The following is a 25,338-nucleotide window of genomic DNA, read 5'->3' as shown; positions in this document are numbered from 1 at the left end:
CCCCCCCCCCCTTTACAAACCTCAAATTAAATTGATACAGTACATCACAGTAGCTGGACTCCATATAATGGTATGTTCTCCCCACTTAAAAACAAAAAGTCAGGCTCCCATGCGCTCTCAGGTTCAACTTCAAACTTGTCAGTTCAATGCCAACTGAGAAAGAGGCCCACAGCAACTAGGCTGCTAGTATTCATCTAGGTTGTCAGCTTTGGGTATGGACAGGCCTCGGTCCTTCAGGACCTGCATTTTGACTTTCTCCGTCTCCTGTTTGGCTTGCTGCTGCAGCCGCTGCTCCTCCAAGATCTCTTCAATGGAGACTTGCTGCAGCACTGTGTCACAGGGCTTATCCATGTCCTGCAAAGACAAGAGACCGTGTCACATCTTGCACAGGCCTGAAACACTCAGATAATACTACTGAACACATTTTAATTGGAATTACTGGGTGTTCTGGAACTTTGAATTGTTACTAATAAAATACCTGATCAAAAATTTGATCATTGACAAACAATCTGATTACACTAATGAAGCAAACAAGTGTCTTTATCAAACAAATAATGTAGAAGAATAAAGTGAACCTCTGTGCTAATGACTTCTCCAAAAGCCATTTTCTTTTTCCAGTTAAGGAGGACAGGTTGCACACCTGCCACTTCCTAGAACTAAAGGCATGAAACATCTGCAAATCTTCAAGAAGACTGCATGGTTCATGCCAACCATCAATCACAAACTGCTTTCCGATAATAAGCAGCATGAACAGAAATGCTGTTTATTCATGCTTGACAAACATTTTCTTAAAACTATACATAAATGAATGCGTGCAGAAGATGTCGTATGCTGAGACTATGTGCCTTTTTGTGCGTCAATATCATTTCTGATGTGACACAGGATTTGATGTCAGCTTACTGTCATCGTTTGCCAGATGCAAGCTCACCAAAAGGCACCAAGTAGTTAATCACTGCCGTTCCATTTCCATCAGCATTTCAGAACAGAAATAAATTAACAATCAAATGAACCTAATCATCAGGCAAATGTCACAAAAGGCAGCAACATCTTCTAAAGCACTGAGAAGCAGATCAGAGTACAGGTGCTGTCGAGCCTCTGCTATGACTGAAGCAGTTTTACATCATGACATGCTGTACTGTCACAGCATGATGTGGATCCCTTTAACAGCAGAGTACTGCTGTCAAGCATTAGGTAGGAATAACAGCGCAAGAAGAGTTCATGAATCACTTCTGCTCAGTGTACTGGCCTTGAAGGTCCTGTGTCACAGCAGTGTCCCTGTAATGCGTCACCTTGGCTGTTGACGTACATCAGACAAGCATGATTAAGGAGAGTCAGATGTTAAGGATGCATCAGCAGCTTGCACTGTTGTCTCTTAGGAAGGAGTTTGAGCCCGCCAGTCTTTCTGGCATCCGTTTGTACCAGAAAGACTGGTGAGGGTTCTCCGGCTTCCTATCACAGTCCAAAGATAAGCATGTTAGGTTAATCGGTGATTCTAAATTGGCCCACGAATGGCTGCGCGTCTCTCTGTGAGAAAGGCCAGATCTCAATCTGTGTCAACTGGGATAGGCTCTAGCCCGAGGACCCTTAGCCACCATTTATGTCAACCCCTACTCTCACAACTGTATCAATGCAGTGTGTGAAGGACATAAGGAAATGTAAGTAACAATGTCTACTGAGCCTTACTTTGCATCCTTCTGACCATTTCAAAAACCAAAGTGAAAACGAGATTATGTCTACTTACTATCTCTCCAAGCAGCACCACATTTTCTCCTCTCACGATGAATATTCCTCTGGGGATGTCACCAAACTTTTTTCCCACGTGGATGCGCTCAACTGTCTGGTGAAAAACTAAATTGGCTGGAGGACAAAAGAACCGGGGTAAATAAAGAACAGACCCGATCATGGGAATCATAATGACAGATAAACTGAGCCTGCTGTAACCAATGCAGTGACCCGACTCAGAAAAACAATACTAAAGGTGGATATAATTAAGAGTTTTACCAAACTGATCAATGCTTCTCAGGTAACCAATCAATGTTCTTCCATCTCGGAGCAGCACCAGGTGCTTCTCTGTGGGATACAAACAAGAGGAGCACGTTAAATGACAGTTTAAACCCGCTGCAGATGATCCAGATTGCGTCGGACACGATGCTGCACATCTTGAAACGATTGTTTCTTTTTAAACCAAATCAGCTCCATCAAATCACTCCTCCAACTTACTATCGATGTCGTCAATGAGGCTTGCCGTCCCTGGTACGTAGTTCATCTTGTGCTGCTGCTTCTTCTTCTTCTTATTTGAGTCTTATATCTGTATATACCGTCAAGCCATTAATGTTTCAATACATGTTTCTCACAAAATTAGCACAGGAAGCGTCTTTATACACGCCAGGGATGAACTTCCTGTAAGCATTTAACCCTTCGTGTGCTGGCGATTCACTACATTTCTAACACGCAGGAACGGCCCTTTAAAAAATACATCTTTAAATAAATATAACTTCAGGCATCGGTGGGTTTTGAAGATTAAAATAGCAGTTAATGTTTTTAAAATGTTATTTTTATGACCTTTCCCCCCATTGGCCAATAACGTCTACTGGCGCGCATGCGTCGGCAAAGATCGTATTTACACAATATTGGTCACAGAGCCGGAACAATTCAAAACGCCGTACATTATGTAAATACATGTATATTTTTGTTGAAATACGCCCAGAAAATAGACGTTTAACGTCTTAAAATCATATCATAAATTTATAGCTAGTGTAATGATGGTAGACTCTGGCGTTACTTTCTCCGTCCAAACGTTGGTTGTGCCAGAAAAAATTTGACGGAGTGAGACCTCTGTAGGTTTAGCAGCGCCTCGCTATTAAAGGCGCAGCACGGGGGCGCTCACGTCATTCAGTCGTTTCCCGACTTTAACCGAGGGGTCCGCACTTGTATAGGAAAACGACAACATTGCTGCTGGCGTTTCAGACGACCTGACACATCCGATAAGTAACGCGAGGCTCGCTGCAGATTTGTTTCCCCCCCCCACAATGATAGATGACAGGGCGGCTGCCGGTAAGAGCGCTTAGTCCAAGCATCATCATTATCAAATGCAGTCCAATCTGAAACCCGGCTGGCCCTCGACTTGCAACTCCGGAAATAATCACGGGAACTGGAATAACAGTATGGTAAGTAAGTGGACACAGCTCAGACATATTCTCGTGGTATTCACACGCTTTTAGTGTCTTAAAACCTTAAAGAAAAGCGTGAATTTGTGGCCGAGATCATTTTCAGCCAGCTCGCACAAAGCCCTGTCTATGCTAGCTGCGTGGCTAACTGAGCTAACTAGCATTATGTAATAGTAACGGCTAAGGACAGAGTTCAGCTGTTTTCCGGGACTTTTACGTTAATCTTGACGTGACGCCACTGTTAATAAGACTCCACGTGTTTGAAAGAATGAGTCAGTATTTCGTGTCTTTCTTGTGACATGTTGGGCCCTTTTATTTCCGGTTAGTTTTTCTTAAGGATTTTGCATAACTGGTTCCGCAGGCAGATGAATCAATGTCCCTGTTTGCACAGTTATTGTTTGTCCTGGGATTGGTTGTGACGTTGAAGGCGTAGTTTTAAAGTTTTGTGTCATACCAATGTCTATTTGTAAGTACTCTGGTGCCAACCATGCTTTGTGACTGTATTTGCAGGATGCTCCTCAGTATCCAGGCTACCCTCCACACTACTGGTATCCTCAGTCTCATTCCACAGGGCACTATGCAAATACCTATCCCTCTGGATCAGATGTTCAACCACAGTACAATCCACAGGTATGGCTATACAGATGCAGCATAACCAGTACCTCTAACTCTAAGGTTGGGTTAGTGGATTTATGCTTACATTTTCATATTAACATCTATCTTGTCAAAGTTGTTGTATCTCTGATGGATTTATACTTTTTATTTTAAATAACTAGTTCCCCTTCTTGTGTCTTTCACATAGGTAATGCCTGGTGGTTATCCAAACGGCCATGGAGTCTACAGTCCAGCACAGAGTCAGTATTCAACAAGTGGTTTCCACCCATCCAACCCTTTCTACTGTGCTGACCCTCAAAGACCGGCTCCGGGTTCTTATCCTAACCAAGGCTGCCATGCAGAGCAAAGCAGTGGGTCTTCTGGACAGCCTCATTCTCAACACCAGCATCATCACTACCCTGGGCCACACTGCCAAGGGGTTGGTGCATTTAAGCGCACACAGTTTTTAAATATAACAATAGTTTAAATAAAGTCTTACAAATGAGGTATATTATACACTGTAATTTTATTTTTATTTATTTATTTTTTTTAATCTAAAAACAGATGCCTTTTTTTAAACGCAAAAGAAACGTTTTCTGAATGTGAGACATTTGTCTTCTGCTCTCAGGGTCCTGGATATCCTCCCGGACCGTACCCTCACTACAATGATAGTGGCCACGCGTTGCCTCCAAATCCCCCATACCCAACTGGCCAGTCACTTCATCCCAGCCAGCAGGCTGACGCATGGGGACACTCTGGTCCATATGTACCCTCACAGCAGCCATGGCCGCCGGGGCAACAGCCTCCACAAAACCATTATGGGAATCCAGGCCGTCCACCACATCCTCCAGCGTGGCCAGGAACTGGAACAGGTGCTCCTCCACCGTACCAGCCCAAGGTAAGCATCTTAAGAGATTTTGTTTTGTTTTTTTGTGAAACACAGATGTACACACAATGTATTACAACTGTCATGATGAACTGTAAAACTAGAACAGCCATTGCACTTTGTTTTCTGTAATCACGCATCTATTCTGGGTGGATAGCATCTGTTTTTGGAGGGATTAGATTTTCTAAAAATTAAATACCAAATTTTCTCTAAGGTATATTTATTTGAGTCAGTTTACAGCCTTATATTATCAAATATTTTAAACACAATATTTTTCAAACTCTTGTGTTACTGTAGGACCAACAGCACCAACGCGCCCCACCAGTGGGACCTAAACCGAAGCCAGCACCATCCCCGAATCCCCCCAGTGGTAATCCTACTGAAATAAGTTCTCCTCCACAAATGTATAAAACTGGGAGAGGTGATCCTAATGCTTCGCAAGCTGAGGCCCCGCCTTCGGTTCCAGCATCAACTCCAAGTCAGGCTGCACCTCAGCCCCTGAGCGATAACCCCAGTCTGGCTAAGGTCCAGCAGGTCATGGCCAGAGTACTGCTGCTTCAGGAAGACGTTGATGAGTTTGTTGGCAAAAAAACAGACAAGAGTTATCGTTGTCTGGAGGAACTGCTTACCAAAGAGCTGCTGGTGCTAGACTCTGTGGAGACTCAGGGACAGGAGAGTGTCCGGCAAGCCCGAAAGGAGGCTGTACAGAGAATCCAGGCCATTCTGGACCAGCTGGAAAAGAAAGCTTTCTGAGCTGGACTTGTTCTGCTTGTGGGTCACTTTGTTTTCATCTTCCTGATCTTCCATAGACATGTTCAGGTTCTTGTCGTCTTTTGCTGACCAGTGTTGTAGGGATTTTTTTTTTTTCTCCTCCCCACCACCATGTTACTATAGAACACCTGTGAAAGGTGGCATGGACCAAAGAAAAAGACACAGCAGTTACTGGCACGTGGAATCAAACTTTAAAGCCTAATAATGCTGGTATAAAAGGTATGGTGGTATTAGACGTGAAAGCTCATGGTTATCTGCGTCAGCCTCAGTGAGTGACTCTATCAGCTGCAAAAGCAGGAGCGAGTCACTGGAAGATGAACTTGTGTAGTGCCACATTGCAGCTCTCTGTTGTCTCTGAGTCATGATGCAGATTATCATCACGCTGTCCCTCAGGAATGTGGGTCAGTTTCAGTCTGATCCAAAGTGTATCAGCTCTTGCACTTCTTTAGCAGGTTGTCGTTTCATCTCACGGTCCCTTTGCATGATCAGGAAATTGTGCTTTCACCTAATGGAGTAAATGCATTTTGTCCATAGCCACGTACCTCTCCATGCCTCCGCCTCTGTAGGTGCAGTGATTTCTTTTGTCTTTTCTTTCTTTTTTTTTTTTCTTTTTTTTTCCTCACTCAGTTTAAGCCCTGCATGCATTGTAATGTCAGATAGGCACTTGATACAATCATGATATCTCAGAGCTCAGAACTGGGCCTTGAGTGTAGCAGATTAGTGAAAATCCCCCAGAAGATTGCTGTTCCCAATTATTTCATCTTTTTTGATGAAGACCTAGAATCAGACCTACATATGAATGCCATGTGTTTCACTTGACTCACTGATAAAGACTTGATTAAGTATGACTGGACAAGCTGTTCCTTTTCTCCATCTTTGAACATTCAAATATATATAAAACTGAAATCTCTACTTGAACATTTTCAGTCATGTTTTATGCTGAAGGACAAGGTTGGATTAAATGTTTTTCTTTCTGTCCTTTTGATAATGAGGACAAATCTATGTTTATATCAAACGGATTTTTGTGTGCGCATCACTGTCCATTATCGTGTGTGTGTGTGTGTGTATGTTATGTTTTGTTTTGTTTTTCCCTCCTCAGACATTCTTGATGTGTTTTAGCAAAAAGTGCCATATTTAAGAGGATGGGTTTTATATAATTAGGAGAAAAAAAATATAAAAATATCACAAGGTTTGCATGGAAAAGAAAATCATTTTCTGTGTGTTTATTTCCCCTTCTGCTCAAATGCAACTCGCTGTGTAGTTTTAGATGTAATGCATGTTTCCAACATAGGATGGGGAATTTTGCCTGATAAACGGTGAAAAGATCACAAGTGAAATGTGGGAGGGGGGGACAGAAAAATGATTAAATGTCAGTATATTTTTTTAACTCTTGATCAAATTAGTTTTTGCTTTGCCTTTACCGAACACACATGAATATCAGACGGTTTAGGTATCAGTCATACAACATTTCTAAATGTTGTTCTGTTTTAAAAATGAGAAGGCTGCTTATTTTTCTCAAGTAGAAACTGGTGCTTGGAGGTCACACTGCCTTCAGCTGCAGGCCTGCATTGAGCGCTTTAAATAGACAGCTATTTGGATGCAAAAGCATTAATGTCCGCCCATGATGGCTCCAAGTGCAGTCTAATTTAATTCAAGGGTCAAATGGCCTGACAACACACAGGACACCCTCCGGTGAGTGAATCTGAGCCAAACAAGCCTGCTCCACTTGAGTCACTGGTTACAGACGACCAACTGTGGAATAATCTGTTTGCAGTTTTCTTCATCAGCGAAGCTGTAAAAGGTAGTCTCGGCAAACTCTTCCATAACCTTTTCACCTTTTAAACTTTTTGCCTACCCTTAACAAACCATTACAAAAGATAAAATTGCCATGTCGACAGAAAAAGCAATGTCCTATACATCAAAACTTCCTGTGTGGTGGAATGCCGAGCCGCCTCCGCGGAAATTGGAAATTGACCTGAGTTCACCTGGATTAGCTGTGTTTGAGTTGGAAAAACTCTTGTATACTGGCAAAGCCATAATCAGTCATGCAGATGAAGTGTGGCCTAGGCTGTACATTGGTGACCAGTAAGTAACTCCTCTTTATTTCTTTTGATGAACTCTGACATAATCTAACTGCACCTATTCCTCTAGCGTTAGTATTTACTTATATACAGCAGATTCAAATTGAGATTATGACTCTGAGGAAACTTCCTGACTTCTAAATCTCCAAATGTTTTTCTTGTGTTGAGAGAGTCATCTGATACTTTTAGTAAAAATACTCAAATAAATCAATAAAAGTCCTGGATTCACTCCACATACGTGAAAGAGGAGCTGATCATAAATCTGATTCAAATGCAGAATGAGTAACGTGACATTTGTCCTGCTGCGTTCCACAGTGGGAACTTGCATAAACTACAACAACGCCATGTAAGCGTTTGCACTGATGCCTTGGCATGAAAGCACGTCTCAAATGTTCGAACTCGCATGCTTAAAGTGTTTTTCTAAGGATCAGTTTATCGCGATGAAATATTGCATACATGCCATATAACCTACTGTCTGAGTACAGAGTGGTGTGTTTTCCAGACACAGTGCAGAGAACCAGGCTGATTTGTACAAGAATCACATCACTCACATCCTGAACGCAGCTCACAGTAATCGTAAGGGACAACCAGATATCTATGAGGGAATGAAGATCACCTACATGGGCGTAGAGGCTCGTGACTCCTGTAACTATGACATGAGTGTCAATTTCCAGGCAGCAGCAGACTTTATCCATAGAGGTCTGAGCAGAGGAGGTAAGAGGAGAAAGTTAAAAATGATATAAATACAGTTCAAAGGCAAATGGATTTGATGTGTGGAATTTAATCTAATATTTCTCTGTGAAGGCAAAGTGCTGGTCCACTGTCATGTAGGAGTGAGCCGCTCTGCCACCCTGGTCCTGGCTTACCTGATGCTGAAGCAGAACCTCACTCTCGTCGAGGCTATTTGTGCTGTGAAAGAGAGCCGTGGTGTGATTCCTAACCGAGGTTTCCTTCGACAGCTCATCAAACTGGACGAGCAGCTCTTTGGCAAACATCGCTGAAACCCGTCTAACAGCATTACTAGTCACCTTTCACGGGTCCAGAAGATTGATCTTTAATGTCAAGATGATGTGTTGCATGAAAGATTTCTTGCGTTTTACTTTGGGGTCTTACAGCATGTGATCCTTTCTTTGGTCTTTATTGTTATGAACGTTAAGATAAAAACATTACATTTGTACATGTTAAATGGACTGATGTTTTACAAGATGTTTAGCAGTCAGCTTAATTTACATAAATATTGTGGAAAAGTTTTGAGCCACCACTGATTTCTTTATATGCCGCTTTCGAGGAACCAAACCTTTTTCGTAATTTTTAAATGTGGTCTTGATCAGTAGTTCTGTAGGCTTTCTGAAGCTCTTTCTTTGGACATCGGCCGCTTCTACCTGACCATTTTCAGAGGAATGTGTTGTTGTTGTTTTTTTCTAATGTTGTTAAGCCATTTAACACTGACTCATGGATCACTTCAGTATAAAAAAGGCACCTAACTCAATGAATGGACCAGTGTGAGAACTAAAGGAGAAGTGCCAGGCCAAAAATACAAAAAGCTATCTACAGCAGATGCAGCATCTGAAAGTCATTGTCTGTGGAAAAAGGAACAAATCCTGAGCCGATTTATGTTTTGGGCACGTCAGGTGATCCATCTACTATTCGCTGAAGCCTCATCAGAAATGTTCTCATTGGAAGGCTGAGATCTGTTAAGATGCCATTTTTAATTCTTGCCAAATTACTCAAGAGCTGTACTGAATATCAGTGGCAACAAGTCTTATGGAATGAATCCAAACTTGAAATTTTGGGTTCAAATTGTTGCCAGTATGTATGAGGAAGGTCAGGAGAGAGGCACACTAGAGAGCTGAGGAAAACGATGGAGTTGCTGTTATGGTTTGGACATTCATTTAGGACAGTGGTGTTGATGATCTTGTCAAAACCAATGAACACAGAAAAGTGACATCAGATTTTGACCCACTATGTAATATCATCTGGAAAGCATCTGGTTTGTTAATGCTTCATTTTTCAGCATGACAATGATCACAAACACACTTCCGCCACAGTCAGAGCTTACCTGGACAGGAAAACACACAATGCAACACTATCAGTCATGCAGACTCAACGTTATTGAAGCAGTCTGGGATCATCTTGACAGAGAACAGAACAAAGAAGGTCTTTCAAGAAGCATGAAGCGCTATTCCTGAAGACTACTTACAGAAAACGCAAGAAAGCAGCCTAAGACAGTTCAGGCTGTGTTGAAGAGTAAAGGTAGTCATACCAAATATTAGCATTCAAGCTTTGTTAAGCTCTGTTTTTGCCTTATATAGTGTATTAACATGCATTTTTGCATTTGTTTCAATAACTGTTTTCCCAACAAAATACTAAGAAATAATGGGCACCTCAAGACCTTTGCACAGTAATGTGGCTCCATGGTGGCCAAATATTAAATGTGTTTTTCAGCACTGCACTGAAATCAATGCCCGTTTTTAACTCGACCAATAGCTGTTGCATAAATAAAGAAATTAACTTTTCAAAAGTGTTTTAGTGTTTCATTGCACAACAGAGAAACATTTCTCTCTGACATCAGTGTTGACAGGGTGATATCAAAGTTCAACTGCTATACTGTACAGCACAGCTGGTGATTAGTGATCACCTATGGCATTTTTTGTACCCCTGCGTTAACAAACAATGGCTTTTCTGTGCATTTTGTGTGAACTCAGTTTGATGCCATGATTACAGGGGAGTCATTGCACAGAACAAATGCAGAGGTTGAGCAAGTAAGAGGCTGAGACAAAGAGCAAACAAAGTCAAAGTTCGGCCTGATCGTCCTCATAAATAGAAGGTCTCCCTCTGTCCAGCTTCACTCTCTGTGGCTGATAATACATACAGTGAGCTCCAACCAGAAGAAGGTAAGCGATATGTTTTTTTAATAGCATGTTTAACTGTCCCGCCATCAGATGCACGGTTATCTTTAATATGTAACATCTGTAGACTGTAAGTTGTAACTTTGATTTTAAGCTCTTCTTAATGACGCTGAATATTTGCAGCTAATTATCATGACGTCTATAAACAGATTTAACCAGCCCATACACAAAACAGCCAATTTGGATTTTAATGTACGTAAGTAAATTCTGATAGGCAACATTAGGGATTAAATCTGGCCCCTCTGCTTCAAATGAGTGAGGAGATAAAGAAACACAGAAATTTGTTGGGAATTTAGCAAAAACTGTTGCAGCATAGCGTGTTGGTCAGAAACTCAGTTCACAGTACGAAAGAGCAAAACTGACTGTTTTCAGGAGCAAATATTGCATAACCCACATGAACAAACAATCGATTGTGAACTTTTGTCTCAGTTGACCATGATGCATGCAGCCTTGGCTATCTGGATCTTATCAGCAGTGTTCTGCATGGGTAGAGGCCATCACCATTTGGGCCATGCCAATCAAGACCAAGAAACTGACAGCAGCCTCTCACAGGTGTCCACAGCAAACAAAGAGTTTGCCTTTCGTCTGTACAGAAAGTTAGCAGCTCATCCCGACTTTCAAGGCAAAAACATCTTCTTCTCACCAGTCAGTATTTCTACTGCCTTGGCTGCCTTGTCCGTAGGAGCTCGGGGGGAGACCCACCAGCAGCTTTTCAGTGGTCTAGGTTTCAACAGTTCCCAGCTCATGCAAGCAGATGTAGATCAGTCCTTCCGTACGCTCCTGCAAAACGCAAAGAGTGGTGACACCAGTGAGGGGACTGCCGTGTTCGTGGACAACCGCTTTAAGCCGCAACCCGAGTTCCTGGAGGTGTTGAAGCAGTCCTATTTTGCCGAAGGGTTTAATGTTGACTTCACCCAAGCCACAGAGAGTGTCAATACCATCAACAATTATGTGGAGACCAAGACCAATGGGAAGATTGACAAGCTGGTTGAGAGCCTGGATGTAAACACAGTCATGTATCTCATCAGCTACATATACTTTAAAGGTAAGAGGTCAACTGAGATGAGATTTGGCTGGTCTCTCTTTTATTCCAAGGTTTAAGTTTGATGTGTCATCTGTAACGTGTGATTTATTTCTGCTTATAACCGCAAAAAAGGAAAGTGGGAGACTCCGTTCGATCCTCAGGACACCACAGACGACCATTTCCATGCGGAGAACGTTCAGGTTCAAGCAGCTGATTCAGAACGGAGATGAGTTGGAATAATTATGCATCACTGCGCCTAATTCAACCTGTTTTCCAATAAACTGTCACATTTCCAGGTTCCAGTCCAGATGATGAATATGGAAGAGGATGTTGATATTTATGATGACAAGCTCATTAACACAACAGTCCTCCACCTCCCCTTCAACGGCACCCACTCCATGCTGCTGATGTTGCCTGATAATATGGCAACGCTGGAGAACGCCATTAGCCCGGGCCATGTCAACAAATGGCTGAAATGGAAGAAGCAGAGGTTGGGTAGAATTTCAAATCATGCTTAATTTCTTGGTTTAGACACGTTCATCATATTTACATATACTTAAAATTTTTAAGATTAAACAAAGAAAGCTGGAGTAAAAATGAAATGCAGTTTCTAAATGATGATTTCATTTATTAAGTGGAAAAAACTACCGATTCCCACCCATCCCTATGTGAAAACATAATTCCCCTCTAAACCTAATAACTGCTTGGGCCACCCTTGGCAGCACAAGGTGCAGTCAGGTGTTTGCAGGGATTCTGGCCCACTCTCAAACACATTGGATGGTTTTTTTTTAAACATGAAATCCTTACTTCAACTTGACCACTCCAAAACCTTTATGTTGTTTTGTTTTTTTGGAGCCAATCAGAGGTGGATTTGAGTTCGTGTGTTTCAGATGATCGTCTGCTGCATAACTCTTCAGGGTGCAAAACATTGTCCCCCAGACTTTTCTGGTAGAGAGCAGAACTCATGGTTCGACCAATTACAGGAAGTCTCCCAGATGCTGAAACAGGAGAGCAGCTTCAGACCATCACACTGCCACCACCATGTTTCATTGTTGCTATGATATTCTTTTCATGGACACGGTCTTAGTTTTACGCCAGACGTAACAGGACTCAAACCTTCCAAAAACTTCAGCTTTGTCATGTCAGTCCACGTACTGAAATACTTGGGGATCATCAAGATTTATTTACTTTTTGGAAAAACTTTGTAACTATTTCCAGACTGATAGGTGTCACTGATTTAGTTTTCCAGCAGTTTCTTTAGATGATGTATTGCTTTTTGAGATCTTTTAGCTTCACTTTGTCAGACTGTTTTTATTTTAGTGATTTCTTGATTCAACAGGTCTGGCAGTAATCGGGCCTGGCTGTGGCTTATGAAATTGTGTTTAATCGTGTGGTTAATCACAGTAAATTCATGTTTTAACAAGGAGGGGCAGTTTATGACACAGGGGCAGGCAGGTTTGGGTAGCTTTTTTTCTGTTAATAAAAGAAATTATCCTTTAATAACTGCATTTTGCATTCACTCAGGTTATCTTTGTTTGATGTTAAAATTTGTTTGATAATCTGAAACAGAAGTGTGACAAACATGCAAAAACTAAGAATTCAAGAAGAGTAAAAATATTTTGTCATACCCTGAATATGCTTGCCGGATGAATATCAATACTATTGATTCCTTTCACAATTTTTAGGAGATACAACATATATGTGCCAAAGTTCTCCATCAAGACTTCCTACAAACTGAGCAAAGTGCTGACTGAAATGGGAATGGCAGACATGTTTCGTGATAGTGCAAATCTGACCGGTATTTCAGAGGCGCATAAACTGGCAGTCTCAGAGGTAAGGACAGTGTTATTAAACACACATTTCTCCCTTTTATTCAATCCTCTCACACGTTTCTCACTCCACTGCGCTGTAGGTGGTACACCAAGCCACCCTGGACGTTGATGAGGCTGGAGCCACAGCAGCAGCTGCTACAGGCATTGGTATCATGCTCTTCTCCTTCCGGATTGTCCCGGTCTTGAAGTTTAACCGCCCATTTATGGTCATCATCACTGAGCGTAACACAGAAAACATTGTTTTCATGGGAAAGATTATTAACCCAAACATCTGATGGAGGAAATGCTTTGTGTTCTTCCACGGTTGTTGCAGTAAACATAAAATGCTCAGAAAAACAAAAACAAAAAACACTCACTTGTCATGTCTCTTCTTTTATGACTGCATGGTTTTAGTATTGTTCTATCTGTTTTTGACAAGTAGAAGATAAAATACAAACAACAGGATTCCCAGCATCAGCTTTTCTCAGGGGTAAACAATAATATAGCATGTTTTCAATCATCTTTATTAATAATGATGCGTTATTGTGTAACATGCATAGATGTTGCACTAACACACTTGGAAACATCTGGGCCAGGCACATGGAAAACCAAAAAAGGCGTGAGATAAAGATGCATACATCTTAAACTATCAAGTCATGCACTATTGCACTTTATGTCAAAAAAGACTGAAAAGACTAAATAGTCATTTCAGTATTTCACATTTAATTTGACTGTGAGTACAAATAGCGTTTATTACATGTTATTACATTAAATACATTTTATTTATTCTCTTGAAAGGTTCATGCCAGCAGGGATTAGGCTCTTACCAACAGAGTAAGTTTTCTGAGTTGAGTTCAGAATGCTTTTACTGAGCTGAGTTGCATTATTGTCTGTATTTATTTTATATTTGTATAATATTGTATTTATTTATTGTATTTATTTAAAATAAATTGTTAATTTATAGATTTTTTTTAAAGACAAAGTGTAGTTTAGTCACCTGACGCTACGTGGCAGCACTGCGCCTCGTAGAGTCTGCTGCGCTGAAAACCAATCAGAAGAAGAAGAAGTTTGCCTCGCTTTGATTGGATGTGAAGGGTTTTTTTTTTTTTTTCAAGATATGGCTGAAACAACAGGACAAGAAGGAGCTAAAGGTGGACCACATTATATAAAAGAAAGAATAAAATACAGCCCGGAGGAGGAGGCCAGGCTGGAAAGGAAACATTTCTGGAGAATAATTGATGCTTTTAGATATTACAGGTATGAAAAGGTTTTTTGAAATAAAGACAGGCCGCGGGTGTTTTGTGTCAATACATGGCAGTGTTAGCAAATAATAGCATAGAGAAGAACACCAAGTCTAAAGAGAAAAAAAAAAGGCTTACTGATGTGTTTAAACTGTATTTAAACGTTAAATTGCGACACCTACTTTTGAACCAACTCTGCTCGCTGCATTTGACCTCTTTTGATCAGCCCTTTCTGCCTTTCACACTGCTCACAACACACTTAAATACAGTGAAAGAGAAAAAAAGTGAACCTTGTGCACAGTATGGTTATGGTGATCAGTGTAGCTGGTGAAGCCTGAGTCTCAGCTCTGTGTCTTCCTGCCAGGATCCATGTTCAGGAGCAGGTCAAACGCGCGGAGCGTCAGTTTCAGAGTCTTCCGCAGCACCACCAGAATCTGCTGCCACACGTTTTGTCCAACCTGGCCCGGATCGGCCAGTGTGCGGACCACAACCAGGAGGTGCTGCAGGCCATCGTCCACCACAGCCTCCACATGTTTGAGAACATGGAATACGGAGAGAGGGTATGACTTAAATCTGCTGTATGAACTGTAATCACAGATCCAGAGCTGGCTATTTCTAGTGTTTTGTCTTTTTCCTGTGATTAGTAAGGCAAAAGTGAGGACAACTATGAAAGAGATGAAGAATAGAAAGGCAGTTTGAGCTGGATGACTTACCTTGGGTGGTATAGAGATGTCTGCAGGAGAGGGCAGTGCACTTTTTAACTCAATCTTTTGAGTGAGAGGATGCCTGAGGAATGAAGAAGTCTACTGCTTCTGATTTTCAAGAACAAGCTATGCAGAGCTGTAGCAACTACAGAGAGATAAAGCCGATGAGCCAGGATATTGGAAAGAGTTGTTGAAGCTAGGTGTGAAGAGATGTGATGATCTGTGAGCAGCAGTATGTCTTCATGGTGAGAAAGTGCACTATGGGTACGATGTTTACTTTGAGAGTGATTATGGAGAAGGTCAGAAGGAGTTGCACTGTGTCTTTGTGGATCTGGAGAAAGCATATGATAGGGTGCCAAGATGGGAGCTGTGACGAGTAGCAGACAGGTATATGAGCCTGGTGCAGGACATGTATGAGGACAGCAAGACAGTGGTGAGGTTGAGGTAAGAGTTAATGATGGGTTGGAGTTAGGTGTGCCTTTTCTTGTTTGCAGTGATGATGAATAGATGAGGTCAACCAGAAGTTTCCATGAGTTATGATTTATTGCAGACTTCACTGTGATCTGTAGTGAGAGTAGAGAGCAGGAGGAGGAGGAGAGCCTGGAGAGGTGGAGGTATGCTCTGGAGAAAAGAGGAATGAAAGTCAGTAGAAAAGCAAGGCCAACTACATGTGTGTATGAGAGGGAGTTACCTGGAAAGGTGAATCTGAAAGGAGTGGAGGTAGTGAAGGTGGATGCGTTTAAATACCTGGGGTCAACCATCCAAAGCACTGAAAAGTGCAAAAGATACATGGAGAAGAGAGTGCAGGCGGGGTGGAGTGGGTGGAGATGAGGGTCAGGGGTGATTTGTGAACAGTGTCACCCAGTCCTCACCCAGTGTGGTCTGTAGAACAGCAGCTTGAGTGAAAAGGAAGGCTTACAAGATGGTAGTGAGTCCTGCTGTTATGTATGGTTTGAGCACGGTGGCACTGACAAAAAGACAGGAGGCCAAGCTGGAGATGTTAAGATTTTCATTGAGTGTGACCAGAATGGATAGGATTCATGGATGTAGTGAAGGAGACCATGCAGATGGTTGGTGTGACAGAGGAGGATGTTTGGAATGGGATGAGATGGAGGCACATGATCTTCTGTAGTGACCCCTAAAGGGAGCAGATGAAAAAAGACTGTGACTTAATTATGTCTCCATTCTTTTAGCAGGAGGATCCAAGGAAGATTCGTCCATCCTCTACATTTGACATGGACAAACTTAAGTCCACCATAAAACAGTTTGTGAGAGACTGGAGTGAGTCAGGCCAGGCTGAGAGGGACTCCTGCTATAAGCCCATCATCCAAGAGATCCAAAGACTTTTCCCAAGTGATCAATAGTAAGGAGCTTACATGGTAAATTGGACACACACATGCATGCCAATAAAGAGAAAGTCAGTGTTGCTGAATATGTGCATTCAGCTTTTTGCATGCTATAGTTTCAACATCTTGGTGTGATTATGTGACTTACACAGTTTTTTTCTATGTGATATGTGCATTTTGTGCATTTTATTATATCAGTGATGTGTCTAAGGTGAGCGTGCTGGTTCCGGGTGCTGGGCTTGGCCGTCTAGCCTGGGAGATAGCTCGGCTGGGTTACATGTGCCAGGGAAACGAATGGAGCTTCTTCATGCTCTTCTCCTCAAACTTTGTTCTCAATAGGTAAAACTTACACAGAAATGCACAGGCTGAACAGACACCTTAACTAATATTTTCTTTTGCGTCTGTAATCGCTACTCTTACTCTCCTTGTCAATCTTCACTGCTCTATTCAGGTGTGAAAAGGTGAATGCTCTGACACTCTACCCCTGGATCCACCAGTTTAGCAACAACAAGCGATCCTCTGACCAAACACGACCAATCAGATTCCCTGATGTCAACCCTCAGAGCTTGTCACTAAATGCAGACTTCTCCATGGTAGCAGGGGACTTTGTGGAGGTCTACAATGAGCCAGGTAAATAAAATGTATCTTTAACCTATGAAATATTTCTAAAAAGGGGACCAAACTTTACTCATGTAGGTCGAAAGTATACATTTTTACATCTACAAAAAGCACAATATAATTGACTCAAACTTTTCAATGTAGATGTACTGTAAAATATGCTCACTGGTCACTTCATTAGGTACATTTTGCTTCTGCTGGTTTGGATTCCCTTTGCCTTCATAACTGCTTTAGTTCTTGATGGCACAGATTTAACAAGGTGCTGGAAACGATGAATACATCTCACTCATGTCCACCTTAGTAATATTAGTAATAAAAAAAAAATGCATAAAAGTATTAATAAAGATTATTATATTTTGTGTTTCTGGCAGAGTCCTGGGACTGTGTGGCTACCTGCTTCTTCATCGACACGGCTCATAATGTGTTGGAGTATGTGGAAACTATCTGGAAGATTCTTAAGCCTGGAGTATATAACTGTGTGGTTCAAACTACAGGGAGTGCAGAATTATTAGGCAAGTTGTATTTTTGAGGAATAATTTTATTATTGAACAACAACCATGTTCTCAATGAACCCAAAAAACTCATAATATCAAAGCTGAATGTTTTTGGAAGTAGTTTTTAGTTTGTTTTTAGTTTTAGCTATTTTAGGGGGATATCTGTGTGTGCAGGTGACTATTACTGTGCATAATTATTAGGCAACTTAACAAAAAACAAATATATACCCATTTCAAATTACCGTAATTGTCGGGCTATAAGCCGCTACTTTTTGCACAAGCTTTGAACCCTGCGGCTTTTAGTCAGGTGCGGCTTTTCTATGGATTGTCCTGATTTTTGTCATATCGTAAGACGATTTGTTTTGTTTGTTCCGCTGTTGTACGGCACTACGTTGCCTGGCGGAAGGGCATGTGATCAGACACACAGTATCGGGGTTCAAGAGTGGTATGTTGGTCACGTGTCCATCCGCCAGGCAACATAGTGCTGTACAAGTAGCGCGAAAAACAAACTTCAAATTAACGCTACGCGTTCAGCGGGAGTCGTGGATGACGAGCGGCGATAAACTTGCGAAAAGCAAGTTATGCTCAACTCCACCGGTGGAATCTGACAGCGTGGAAAAGTGTGAAAACATCCATGATCACCAACGGATTTCGAAGGGCTGGACTGCTGCATGATGGAGAGGAGGACACCGCCACGGCCCTTCTGAGGGTGTTCGACTCTGACACTGACAACGAGGATTTCTTTGGTTTTGAAAGTGACAACGAAGGAAAGAAGCTGAGAGTGGATGACGAAGCCATCCTGAGCCTGTTCGTATCCGACACTGGAGAAGAGGACTTTGGTGGTTTTAGTGCGCAGGAAGAAGAGAAAGATGGTGGTGAATGACTGACTTTTCTTCTTGTTAAAGCCGTGTCACTGCACCTGAGCCTAAAAGGTAGTCCGAATCTATTTTTCTGGTGTGCTGTAGGTTATTGTTATGTACTACATTTGTTACTCATTTATGAAGCACAGTACATGTTTCGTACTTGTAATTACCGCTACTTGTACATATACCTAAAAAGTTATGCAAATATGTACCCATAACTTGTTTTTCAAAATATTAATAAAAGGGGTGTGTCTCCAAACAGCCATCTCTTTCCTGACAATTCGCCTTTGTGCATATTCTCTTACATATGATAAGTCAACATTGAAACACCTGCGGCTTTTAGTCAGGTGCGGCTAATGTATGTACAAAACAGGATTTTCCCCTGATTTTAGCTTGTGCGGCTAATATTCAGGTGCGCTTTGTAGTCCGGGAAATACGGTATTTATTTTTACCAGTGAAACCAATATAACATCTCCACATTCACAAATATACATTTCTGACATTCAAAAACAAAACAAAAACAAATCAGCGACCAATATAGCCACCTTTCTTTGCAAGGACACTCAAAAGCCTGCCATCCATGGATTCTGTCAGTGTTTGATCTGTTCACCATCAACATTGCGTGCAGCAGCAACCACAGCCTCCCAGACACTGTTCAGAGAGGTGTACTGTTTTCCCTCCTTGTAAATCTCACATTTGATGATGGACCACAGGTTCTCAATGGGGTTCAGATCAGGTGAACAAGGTGGCCATGTCATTAGTTTTTCTTCTTTTATACCCTTTCTTGCCAGCCACGCTGTGGAGTACTTGGACGCGTGTGATGGAGCATTGTCCTGCATGAAAATCATGTTTTTCTTGAAGGATGCAGACTTCTTCCTGTACCACTGCTTGAAGAAGGTGTCTTCCAGAAACTGGCAGTAGGACTGGGAGTTGAGCTTGACTCCATCCTCAACCCGAAAAGGCCCCACAAGCTCATCTTTGATGATACCAGCCCAAACCAGTACTCCACCTCCACCTTGCTGGCGTCTGAGTCGGACTGGAGCTCTCTGCCCTTTACCAATCCAGCCACGGGCCCATCCATCTGGCCCATCAAGACTCACTCTCATTTCATCAGTCCATAAAACCTTAGAAAAACCAGTCTTGAGATATTTCTTGGCCCAGTCTTGACGTTTCAGCTTGTGTGTCTTGTTCAGTGGTGGTCGTCTTTCAGCCTTTCTTACCTTGGCCATGTCTCTGAGTATTGCACACCTTGTGCTTTTGGGCACTCCAGTGATGTTGCAGCTCTGAAATATGGCCAAACTGGTGGCAAGTGGCATCTTGGCAGCTGCACGCTTGACTTTTCTCAGTTCATGGGCAGTTATTTTGCGCCTTGGTTTTTCCACACGCTTCTTGCGACCCTGTTGACTATTTTGAATGAAACGCTTGATTGTTCGATGATCACGCTTCAGAAGCTTTGCAATTTTGAGACTGCTGCATCCCTCTGCAAGATATCTCACTATTTTTGACTTTTCTGAGCCTGTCAAGTCCTTCTTTTGACCCATTTTGCCAAAGGAAAGGACGTTGCCTAATAATTATGCACACCTGATATAGGGTGTTGATGTCATTAGACCACACCCCTTCTCATTACAGAGATGCACATCACCTAATATGCTTAATTGGTAGTAGGCTTTCGAGCCTATACAGCTTGGAGTAAGACAACATGCATGAAGAGGATGATGTGGACAAAATACTCATTTGCCTAATAATTCTGCACTCCCTGTATTAATAACTACTGCAGGTCCTCATTAAGCTAAGCTAGTTATAGTTGCTGCATCTTATCATCCCCCTATTAAGGCCTTATTAGATCTTCTTTACTCACTCTGTAATATCTTTTTATAGGGCTGGATTTTGTTCACATTAGTAATCATTTATGTTGACTATTTTTTTTTTTTTGGTTTGTTTAGAAAAAATGAGCCATAATAATAAAGAGGTGCTGTTATTTTTTTTTTTTTTTTTTTTTTTTTTTTTTTTTTTTTTTTTTTCAGTTTTAAAACAAAATTGTTTTGATTGAATAGAAAGGAAACACGAGTCTTACTTTCACATGGATGAGATTTTCTCCTCTTAAGTCGGTGAACTTAACAGTGTAAACGTTCTTTAATATTTTCAAGGTCCACTGCTGTATCACTTTGAGAACATGGCCAACGAGCTCTCAGTTGAGCTTAGCTACGAAGACATTAGGACAGCGATGGTCAGATTTGGCTTCCACATCGAGGTAACCTGAAGACCTAAATATTACCGCTTCAGCCATACGCTTGTCCGAAACCTTGCTCGAGAAGTAAAATCAAATTAAACTTCCTCCTGCAGGTGGAGAAGGAGTCAATGCAGACCACCTACACAGAGAACGACCGGTCGATGCTGAGATATGTTTATGACTGTGCCTACTTTGTTGTGCGGAAGCCTGCAGAGCTGCAGTACTTTAATGGTCAAAACGAAGACCAGCTACAAAACTCTCCACCGGCTGCTAAGTCGCCACGCCGAGAGGGTCCCGACAGCCCGACGTGACAAGATGTCCTTTGACAAAACCAAGTGAAAGCATAAGAGCACAATCCTTGGCTGAAATATGACAACAAAGGAAAAGGAACATTTTCCTTTTGGCCAGATATATTTTTAAAAATGTCTGCCCGAATCCACAAGACCTTGAAGTGGCTCAAAATGGGGAATGTAATATGAAGTAAGGTGATGTGATATGAAGTAAAGTGATCTGTACCATCTGAACAAAAGTCAAAATACTGGGTCTGAGATGAATCACTTACCATTGGCTGCTACTTTATGTTTGTGATTTGTGTGTCAGCTGCTGGCCACGAAGACCATCGTTTTGTTTTTAGGCTCCGTGTGTGCATGTGATAGGAGAATGTGATGTGAATGCCTGCTTTTCCTTTTTTTCCCTTTTTTTTCTCTTTTATGTGCCAATAACTACATCTAATATTTTTTTTATATTGTTTGTTTTGGACTGTCATCACACTTTGAAATAAAGCCGCACATTTTAAAAATGTGATTCTCCAGTTTTACTTAAACACATTTTCAAATACATTAACACCAACATAACAGAAAAGACGACAACAGGTCGACGATATCTAGAATCTCTATATACAAGTATCATCTTGTGAATGTTGCCAATAAAAACAAAGGTAGTAGAATTTGAAGAATCATTTTTTTAATGAAAGTTTGACCTTATTTGAGGTCAAACATAGTTTTAAATAGCTCTATATAGCACTATTATAACCTTCAGATCAATCTATTGACCTTAAAGGAGAGGTCAGAGGTCAAATGTGACATTCTATTTATAATCTTTATAAAGTTTCCCAAAAAGTTGATTCTGTTGATCTCGATGTAGTATTTTCAGTGTGAGAAAGGTTTTTGTTATTAATCCAAGTGACTTCTTTAGTTCAGCTGACTGCAGGTTTCCCCAACCTTTAAACAGTACATCTCTATAATGACTGAAATTAGCACCAATGACTAACAATATGGTGCATGCTTTCTATATGTCAACAACACACATGACACTTGTCATGTAAAAGGCTTTTCTGCCAGTTTTCGACCAATAATACATTGAGCTAACAGGCAAAAAAATTAACCAAAAGCAGTTTTAAAAAGGTGAGTTTTGAGTTGTTTTTTTTAAAAAACAGCTACTGAGTCCGCAGTTCTTAATGTTTGGGGGAGAGAGTTCCACAGTCTAGGGGCCACAGCTCTATCACCCTTAGTCCTCCTCTTAGTATTTTTTAAAGCAAGTAAGCCCTGATCAGATGACCTCAAAGACCTGCTAGGGACATAGGGCTGTAGCAGATGTACACAAACCAATGAGTATCAGGCAGTGTTGTAAATTGCAGGAAGTAGATGAGAGTTAAGTGATTGGAGACTGGGTGCTCTGGGCGGGGCTAGAAAGCAGTGCTCTATTCTGATTGGTTCTTTGCAATAATTCTACTACCGGTGCTCATCATTTCGAGATCGTGCATCACTAAACACGCTCCTGCGCACTTTCGGTGTTATCCAGCAATCACAGGGATTTCAGGTTTTCTGTGCACATCGGTGGCGTACCGGCAGACTGCATGGCAAAGAGGCGCGCCGAGGACACTCTGCTGCACAACTCTCCCTCCAAGAGGTGTTTCCGCTCCCTTTGCGCTGTTGACATACAGGCGGAGAGCATGGCTCCGTCCGGGGGCGTGAGCCCGCCGTCCCTCCTGGCTTTGCTGGGGACCCGCTGCAGAAAGAGGCCGCAATATTTCGATGAAGAAGAGACCGCTTCTTATCGCAAGACTTCACACTACGATGCCAGGAAGCGTGCAGTAAATGTTTCGGCGGTGCAGACGTCTGGAAGTTTCCAAGACCGTCGCAGCTCTTCAGTCACGAGTTCCCAGAAACGACCACGAGAGGGCAGCGAGGAGCCAGATACCGCTGTTCCCAAATCTAATGATAAAGTAAGTTATTGAGAATATAACAGAAGTCGGGGATGTTCACTGCAGTTTTAGCGACCATGCAATACAACTGAATTTGGTGTGATTACAGTGAGTGTCCACTAGATGTCACCATTTACACATTCTAGACTTGTTTTTTCTGTACTCTGTAGTACACTGTACTTCACTGTACCAGTGAAAAGGGGACTGATTGGTCAGCAGGTAACAAAATGTTGCCACGTAGTTGCGTTTGGACGTTACATTTCTATCTGTCTGTTCCCTTTCAGGCTGATGAGGACGCAAACACTGAAGACTGCACTTACAACTCCTTCCAGTATTGGAGGGTGCCTTTACCTGAGCTTGACCTTTCACTGCTAGAAGATGCAAGCGACCACTCAAAAACAAAAGACAAGTCAAAAGCATCTTCTTCTGACGCCATGGAGACTTGAAGATGATTGGTACAGCGAGGCCTATTGAAAGCTGCCTCTTCCCGTTTAAAGCATGGGAACATGATGAGGACAATGTGATGTTCTTCAGCAAATAGAGGCATCAAGAACAGGTTACCGTACTTGAAATGCATCAAGGTGAGATGCGATAACCGAAACCTGCCACGGCTGCCCCTGTAGAGCAATACAGGCTTTATTTATTTTATTTTTTCCCCCTTAAGTGGAAAACAGTCTAATGCAAGATTTCACAGACCTAAGTGGAACTTTTTTCAAACCTTTTATAGATCCAGCAGATTTGTGTGACCAGCATTTAGACAGCCTGATAACAGCAGTGACTGATCTCCCATGTTCAATGCTGAGTCCTTACTTTGCAAACCTACAGTTGAGTAGGATTATATAAATATGTGTCTAACTAATTAGAGATCTAATTAAAGATGTATGCTTGGTCTGCAGATAATAGTTGCCTTTCAGAACAAATTTGGTCCAGTTGTGTAGGGTTGCACTTTTTAAATTGTGTGACTGAATTGTTGGTTGTACATTTTGTACACATCTGATTGCCAGTTAGAGCTGGTTGTTACATGCCTTTGTATTCATTGACAATAAAAATATATATTTGTGACTTTTCTTTTAATTGTTTGGTTTTATTTATGGTTTTATCAACGATAATGCTGACCACCCTCTACACCACATACTGGACAGGAAGCGGAGATCCATCTGTAACACATTCATACCACATGTATTCACATTTTATTAGGTCTGAAGTATTGTGGCCAAAATGATAATCATGATTATTTGTCACGATTATTCAAAGAGTGACAAAAAAATTTTTATTGCACTGTAACAAAAAAAAAAATGCTTTCACATCTGTTAAGGTTTTTGTGTTAACATTCAGCTGATCCTCAGCTCTTTTTGCAAACCATTTCTGTTTGGTAAACATCAGTTGTGCAGGGAACAGCTGTGGTTGGCGTATCCAGGCAGGTGGTCAGATGCTGCATTATAAAGCACTTTGGTTTTAAATTTAAAACAGTGGACCGGGCATCGGATAATTGTGCAGCCATAGGCTGATGTATTCACAATTACAAGAACTGAGCTGAAAATCAGCTGCAATGGCTCTGATGCAGTGATGAATCTTCAGTTGACTGCTCCCTCAAGAGGCCACCACAGTGAAACATCTGCTTCTATCTGACCCCATCAAGACCATCCTCTTCTGTCGCACCAACCCTGCACGTGCTCCTTCACTATGTCCATGGATCTTTTTCATGGTCTTCTTATGTCTTGCTGCTCCTTTTTCTACATCCTTTGTCCAATGGAGTGAAAAATCAAAGTTGGAAATTTTCCGTAGAAATTGCCATGAGAATGCAAAGAGGAGGGCAGGAGAGAGGTGTAAAACATGACCGAGGCTGTGTCATGTTTTGAGCTGCAGTTTAGCCAATGGTGTTGTGGAGGTTGTCAAAACTAATGCAAGTATGAAAGCACAACAGATTTTGATTCACCACATATCACCATTTGGAAAGCATCTGATTGGCAGTGGGTTTATTCTTGCATGATGATAATCTCAAACACATGTCAGTACGGTATAAATATACCTGAAAAGAAACCCACACTGGAACACTATCTTTCGTGGATTGTCCTCCTTAGACCCCAGACCTCAACAATACTGAAGCAGTGTGGGATACTGGTGATAGAGAACAGATCAAAAGGCAGAAACACCTAAAGACCAACTTTGAATGTGCTTCAAGAACCCTGAAGAACTCTTTCTGAAGACTACTTGAAGAAATTACAAGAAAGTTTGCCTAAGAGAGTTTGACTTTGTGTGTTTGGACGTTTCAATAAAACTGAACCTGCACCTATTTCTAAATTTCCTAGCTAAATATAAATATTAGAGGGGTAGCTCAAGATTTATCTATCTGACAGACATCTGCCATATATTATTATTGTTATTATTAATATTAA

At 41.6% G+C, this 25,338-nt stretch overlaps 6 protein-coding genes across 8 annotated transcripts; 5 read left to right on the top strand and 1 right to left on the bottom strand.

The window, feature by feature from the left end:
• Positions 1–2,403, bottom strand: lsm1 (LSM1, U6 small nuclear RNA associated). Its single transcript, XM_005922786.3, has 4 exons — positions 2,221–2,403; positions 2,002–2,070; positions 1,742–1,857; positions 1–354 (listed from the first exon to the last, which is right to left on the bottom strand). The coding sequence occupies exons 1-4, from the start codon at positions 2,264–2,266 to the stop codon at positions 184–186; spliced, it is 402 nt and encodes a 133-aa protein (XP_005922848.1). The 5' UTR covers positions 2,267–2,403; the 3' UTR covers positions 1–183.
• Positions 2,404–2,876: 473 nt separating this feature from the next.
• Positions 2,877–6,330, top strand: bag4 (BCL2 associated athanogene 4). Its single transcript, XM_005922785.2, has 5 exons — positions 2,877–3,167; positions 3,678–3,797; positions 3,970–4,200; positions 4,390–4,659; positions 4,945–6,330. The coding sequence occupies exons 1-5, from the start codon at positions 3,090–3,092 to the stop codon at positions 5,398–5,400; spliced, it is 1,155 nt and encodes a 384-aa protein (XP_005922847.1). The 5' UTR covers positions 2,877–3,089; the 3' UTR covers positions 5,401–6,330.
• Positions 6,331–7,114: 784 nt separating this feature from the next.
• LOC102303633 (dual specificity protein phosphatase 26) lies at positions 7,115–10,114 on the top strand. Of its 3 annotated transcripts, XM_042221210.1 has the most exons (5): positions 7,115–7,219; positions 7,317–7,503; positions 7,815–7,845; positions 7,985–8,213; positions 8,304–10,114. In XM_042221210.1, the coding sequence occupies exons 2-5, from the start codon at positions 7,325–7,327 to the stop codon at positions 8,498–8,500; spliced, it is 636 nt and encodes a 211-aa protein (XP_042077144.1). In that variant the 5' UTR covers positions 7,115–7,219; positions 7,317–7,324; the 3' UTR covers positions 8,501–10,114. The 3 variants fall into 3 exon arrangements, with proteins under 3 accessions (XP_042077144.1, XP_042077143.1, XP_005922844.1); XM_042221209.1 differs by lacking the exon at positions 7,115–7,219 and having other exon boundaries at positions 7,307–7,503; XM_005922782.3 differs by lacking the exons at positions 7,115–7,219; positions 7,815–7,845 and having other exon boundaries at positions 7,307–7,503; positions 8,002–8,213.
• Positions 10,115–10,259: 145 nt separating this feature from the next.
• LOC102302618 (serine protease inhibitor A3K) lies at positions 10,260–13,615 on the top strand. The gene is made up of 6 exons (XM_005922778.2): positions 10,260–10,393; positions 10,838–11,453; positions 11,565–11,632; positions 11,729–11,922; positions 13,118–13,265; positions 13,345–13,615. Exons 2-6 carry the CDS (start codon positions 10,844–10,846, stop codon positions 13,537–13,539), a joined length of 1,215 nt encoding a protein of 404 aa, XP_005922840.1. The 5' UTR covers positions 10,260–10,393; positions 10,838–10,843; the 3' UTR covers positions 13,540–13,615.
• Positions 13,616–13,706: 91 nt separating this feature from the next.
• Positions 13,707–21,676, top strand: carnmt1 (carnosine N-methyltransferase 1). The gene is made up of 9 exons (XM_042221168.1): positions 13,707–14,077; positions 14,359–14,500; positions 14,849–15,044; positions 16,382–16,551; positions 16,733–16,873; positions 16,986–17,164; positions 17,524–17,618; positions 20,647–20,760; positions 20,853–21,676. The coding sequence occupies exons 2-9, from the start codon at positions 14,361–14,363 to the stop codon at positions 21,048–21,050; spliced, it is 1,233 nt and encodes a 410-aa protein (XP_042077102.1). The 5' UTR covers positions 13,707–14,077; positions 14,359–14,360; the 3' UTR covers positions 21,051–21,676.
• A 133-nt stretch (positions 21,677–21,809) lies between these two features.
• On the top strand, positions 21,810–25,243 carry wu:fa19b12 (uncharacterized protein LOC560551 homolog). The gene is made up of 2 exons (XM_005922777.3): positions 21,810–22,963; positions 23,227–25,243. The coding sequence occupies exons 1-2, from the start codon at positions 22,595–22,597 to the stop codon at positions 23,386–23,388; spliced, it is 531 nt and encodes a 176-aa protein (XP_005922839.1). The 5' UTR covers positions 21,810–22,594; the 3' UTR covers positions 23,389–25,243.
• The last annotated feature ends 95 nt before the right edge of the window (positions 25,244–25,338 follow it).

Source organism: Haplochromis burtoni, unplaced genomic scaffold (assembly GCF_018398535.1).
Source record: "Haplochromis burtoni strain Fernald_Lab_line unplaced genomic scaffold, NCSU_Asbu1 Contig_62, whole genome shotgun sequence".
NCBI lineage: Eukaryota > Metazoa > Chordata > Actinopteri > Cichliformes > Cichlidae > Haplochromis > Haplochromis burtoni.
The sequence above is the reverse complement of the archived record's forward strand: the minus strand, read 5'-3'. Positions and strand labels throughout refer to the sequence as shown.